General features: G+C 66.2%; 2 protein-coding genes across 2 annotated transcripts in view; both read right to left on the bottom strand.

Annotated features, from left to right (window-relative positions):
* TRIM28 (tripartite motif containing 28) overlaps positions 1-2,776 on the bottom strand; it is a 10,361-nt gene extending 7,585 nt beyond the window's left edge. The window contains exons 1-4 of the mRNA XM_017839608.1: positions 1,947-2,776; positions 896-1,166; positions 613-722; positions 4-540 (exon numbers count right to left, since the gene is read on the bottom strand). Of these exons, the coding sequence (XP_017695097.1) occupies positions 4-540; positions 613-722; positions 896-1,166; positions 1,947-2,489 (1,461 nt within the window). The 5' untranslated portion in view covers positions 2,490-2,776. The remainder of the gene's footprint in view (positions 1-3; positions 541-612; positions 723-895; positions 1,167-1,946) is intronic.
* On the bottom strand, positions 2,710-4,396 carry ZBTB45 (zinc finger and BTB domain containing 45). Its single transcript, XM_017839607.1, has 2 exons — positions 3,376-4,396; positions 2,710-3,071 (listed from the first exon to the last, which is right to left on the bottom strand). Exons 1-2 carry the CDS (start codon positions 4,295-4,297, stop codon positions 2,710-2,712), a joined length of 1,284 nt encoding a protein of 427 aa, XP_017695096.1. The 5' UTR covers positions 4,298-4,396.
* Between the last annotated feature and the right edge of the window lie 6 nt (positions 4,397-4,402).

Raw genomic sequence — 4,402 nt, 5'->3', positions numbered from 1 at the left:
AGCCTGTGGGAATGGACTGGGATGGGACTGAGCCTGTGGGAATGGACTGGGATGGACTGGGATGGGGCTGACCCTGTGGGAATGGACTGGGATGGGACTGAGCCTGTGGGAATGGACTGGGATGGACTGGGATGGGGCTGAGCCTGTGGGGATGGACTGGGATGGGACTGAGCCTGCAGGAATGGACTGGGATGGGAATGTCCTGGAGAGCAGCTCTGCCTGCACAAATGACACAGGAAGGGGACTGGGAATGGACTGGGAACGGCACTGGGAATGGGATTGGGAATGGCACCAGGATAGCACTGGGAATGGGAGCGGGACCCTGAGATGGGCCTGCCCGCAGGTGTCACACAGGGATAGGGGTGACAGGGGGCTGTGACAGTGACACTGAGGTGACAGTGACTCACCGATGTCCCTGACGGAGTGGCCCCGGGTGTACCTGACCCTGAGATGGGCCTGCACGCAGGTGTCACACAGGGGCTCGGCGCAGTCATCGCAGAACCTCGTGGCCGCCGCGTTGTCCTCGCAGCTGCTGCAGCTCTGAGGACAAGGGACAGGCTGGGCTACCTCCTCCCCGGTAATTAGCGCTAATTAACGCTAACGAGGCTCTACCTGTCGGGGCTCAGGCCCTGCGGTGGCTCCAGCCCCACTGTCCTGCAGGAAGAAGTTGTCCAGGATGTCCCCCAGGGGACACTGGTAGTGGCACACGGGGCACTCGAACACTGCGGGGACAGCGGGGACACGAGGTCAGGGGGGACGGGGGGGGGGCAGAGGGGGTACCAGGGTCACCCCACACCCCCCTCTGTGGCGGCTCGTTAGTGGGGCAGGGTCCCCCATTGCTCCCAGTGTCCCCCAGTGCTCCCAGTGCCTCCCAGCTCCCCCAGTCCCCCCTCACCCGCTCCATCTCCGCCGAGGCAGGTCCCGCACACCGAGTGCAGGCAGGGCAGGAGCCGCGGGTTCCGCTGGGGGCTCAGGCGCTCCCGGCAGCGCCCGCAGTGCTCCAGCAGCTCCAGGTGCCCCAAGGGCTCCACTCGCGGGCCCTTCCCGACCCCTTCCGAGCCCGTCCTGGCCGCCGCCGCCGCCTCAGGGCCCGACATGGTGGCCCGGTCTCCCCTCACGGCTTCCGGTCCCGCCCCCCCGCTTCGGCCAATCACCGCCCGCTGAGCCTGATGGACAGCGCATGGTCCAATGAAAGGGGGGACGAGGGATTGACGGGGTGAGGACCAATAGAAGAGGAGCAGGCGGGAGGAAAAAGGGCGGGAAGGAGAACGCGCAAATCAGCGGTGGAAACGCCACGGGGAGGGCGGGGACTGTAGAGACGTGACGCTTGGCCAATCGGCTTCCGGGCTCGGCGGGGAGGAGGGGCGGAGGCGATGATTGACAGGTCGGGGAACCAATGCGCTGCAGGGCTGACGAAGGACTGGGAATACTGGGAGCACTGGACGGTACTGGGAGCACTGGGATTACTGGGAGCACTGAGCTTTACTGGGACTGCCGGGGGTACTGGGGGCGTTACTGGGAGGGCCCCGCATGACACTGGGACCAGAGGCTGAGGGGCCCTGAGCAGTGGTGGCCCTGGGACAGTGTCCCCTCTTTGTGTCCCAGTGTCCCCCATTATGTCCCCCCACTGGCTCCAGTGTCCCCCCAGTGTCCTTCCAAGTCTCCTCCTGTCCTCCCCCATGTCCCCTCTGGTGTCCCCCAGTGTCCCCCCCATTCTCCCAAGTCCCCTCCCATTTCCCCAGGTCCCCCCACGTGTCCCCAGGGTCCCCCCCCCGTCCCCAGAATCCCCCCTCTCTCCCCAGTGTCCTCCTGTGTTCATTGTCACCCCCAGATGCCACCAAGACCATTTGAGCCACCCCCCACTGGCCACTGTTTGGGGGGACAGGAGCCACCTGGGGGAAGGGGCGGACCCCATGTCCGTCTTGTGTGTCCATCCCTGTGTCCACCTGTGTGTCCATCCGCGTGTCCATCCATGTGTCCATCCCTGTGTCCATCCAAGGCTGGGGTGGGGTCACAGTGACGGAACCAGGGAATGGTTTGGTGGGGGAAAGGACATTCCATAGACACTTCCAGGATGGAGCAGCCACAGCTTTTCTGGGAATTCCATGCCAGCCCCTCCCTGCCCTCACAGGGAGGGATTTCTCCCCAGAATCCCACCCAAGTGTCCCCTTTTCCAGCTGGAAGCCATTCCCTGTGTCCTGGCACTCCACGCCTTGTCCAAAGTCCTTCTCCAGCTCTTGGAGCCTATTCAGGCCCTGGAAGGGGCTTTGAGGTGTCCCCAGATCCTTCCCTTCTCCAAGTGGGACACTTCCTCTCTCTCCAGCCCCTGGAGCATCTCCTCTGGCCTCAGGGCGTGGCCCATCCATCCAATCCCTGTCTCTCCAGCTCAGTTCCAGGACTTCCTTGGGATCCACCTCAGGTGCTTTGGACAAGTCCAGGTTGATGATGTCATCACCACCCGAAGAGCCCCTGAGCTCCACCGAGGCCATCACCAACCACCTCCTGGTGTCCCACCTGCCCAGCTTCCAGGAGGATTTGCTCCGTGCTCCTGCCGGGTGTTCCCGATTCCCCTGTTCTGTTCCCCTTCTCCTGTCCCCGGGAACGTCCCCGTGGCTCAGCTTCCTCCAGGTTTCACCTCAAAAAGGCCTGGAGCCCCAAAATCCACCTTTGAGGAATTTGGGGGGCAGAGACCCCCCCCCTGGTGCCCCCTCACGCCGTGTGAGCGGGGCCGGCGCCCGCGGCGTCAGTCCCCGGCCACGCGGCCATTCCGGCCTCCGGCGGCAGCGGTGGCGGCCCCGGCGGGGGCCCCGGGGGGGGCCCGGGGTGAGAGGCGGCGGCGTGGCGCTCCAGGAGGGTGCGGTGGGAGAAGCCCTTGGTGCAGAGGCGGCACTGGAAGCGCTCGGGGCGGTGGGTTCGCATGTGGACGTTGAGGGAGCTCTTCTGGGTGAAGCGTTTGCAGCAGACGCCGCACTGGAAGGCGCGGACGCCCGTGTGGGTCACCATGTGCTTCAGCAGGTAGTCCCGGAGGGAGAAGGAGCGCCAGCAGATGGAGCACTGGTGGGGCTTCTCACCTGCGGAGAGACAAACGTGGGGCAACACGGGTCAGTATGGGGCAGGTCTGCATGAGTGAACATGGGTCAACGAACCGACATGGGTCAGCATGGCTTAGCACGGGTCAGCATGGCTTAGCATGGGTCAGCGTGAGTCAACAGGGGTCAGCACAGGCCAACATGGGTCAAGAGCAATGCACATCCACAAGTCAACCACAGATCGCCGTGAGTCAATGCGGATCCTCCCAGGGCACAACCCTGCCCACCCTGCCCTCCCTGCCCCCGTTGTGTCCCCCCCACATCCCCGTGTTCCCCCCGTGCTCACCCGAGTGGATGAACATGTGCTTGGTGTAGTTCTTGCGGGAGCTGAAGCTCTTCTGGCAGTGCCCGCACTGGTAGGGGGGCTGGGGGCCGCGCAGGGGCCCCACTGGGGGCACCGTGGGCACTGGGGGGGCTCCCCCCGCCTCTGTCCCACCCTCGTAGGGTGGCGGCAATGCCGGGGGTGCCCCAAACCCAAACCCGTCCCCGCACAGTGCCTCCCGTCCACGCTCTGCCCCGAATGCGGTGCCGCCGTCGTCGCCGGCCCAGGGTGCCAGGAACGTGTCTGGGAATGCCTCGGGGGCACCGAAAAATGGTGGGTCTGGTGCCGGGAAAGCCGGGAGGGCCGCACCGGGCGGGACAACGCCCTCCTGGGCACCGCCGTCCTCATCTTCCTCTTCCTCCTTCGCCTCCTCCTCCTCCTTGAGCGTCGGCGCGAGGCGCAGCGGCTGCCGCTGCTTCCGGCTGTGGCCGCTCGGCAACGGCTCCGAGAAGTTCTCCAGCTCCGCCGGCGGCCCCGGCGGCAGTTTCTGGGCCGGGGGCATCACGGCGGGGCCGCGGCTCTGCGAGATGATCTGGGTGCACTCGTCGATGACCGTCTTGATCTGCAGCACCGAGGCCGCGGTGAGGATGTGCAGCGCCTCCGACTGTGCCACCACGAGGCTGCCGCTGTACAGGAACTCCACCAGCTGCCGCACGGCCGCCGAGGGCACCACGGGCGGCACCTCGATGGCCGAGTGGCCCAGCAGCAGCTTGTCATGGAAGAAGGGGCTGCCCGCGGCCAGCACGCAGCGGTGGGCGCGCAGCGAGGCCTCGCGGATGCGCACGGTGACGTCGCAGAACTGCCCCGCCACCCGCTGCCCGTTGAGCGTCTCCAGCAGCGAGCGGCTGAAGTTCTGCAGGTGGATGTAGTGAACGGCCTCCGGCATCGCCGCGGGCACGCCGGGGGACACTGGGGGCACAGGGGAACGGGGGGGACACGGGGACACTTGGGGGCAAAGGGGGACACCGGGGTGGAGGGATGGAGGGGACAC

Source organism: Lepidothrix coronata, unplaced genomic scaffold (genome assembly GCF_001604755.1).
Source record: "Lepidothrix coronata isolate B3197 unplaced genomic scaffold, Lepidothrix_coronata-1.0 Scaffold441, whole genome shotgun sequence".
Classification (NCBI taxonomy): Eukaryota; Metazoa; Chordata; class Aves; order Passeriformes; family Pipridae; genus Lepidothrix; species Lepidothrix coronata.
The sequence above is the reverse complement of the archived record's forward strand: the minus strand, read 5'-3'. Positions and strand labels throughout refer to the sequence as shown.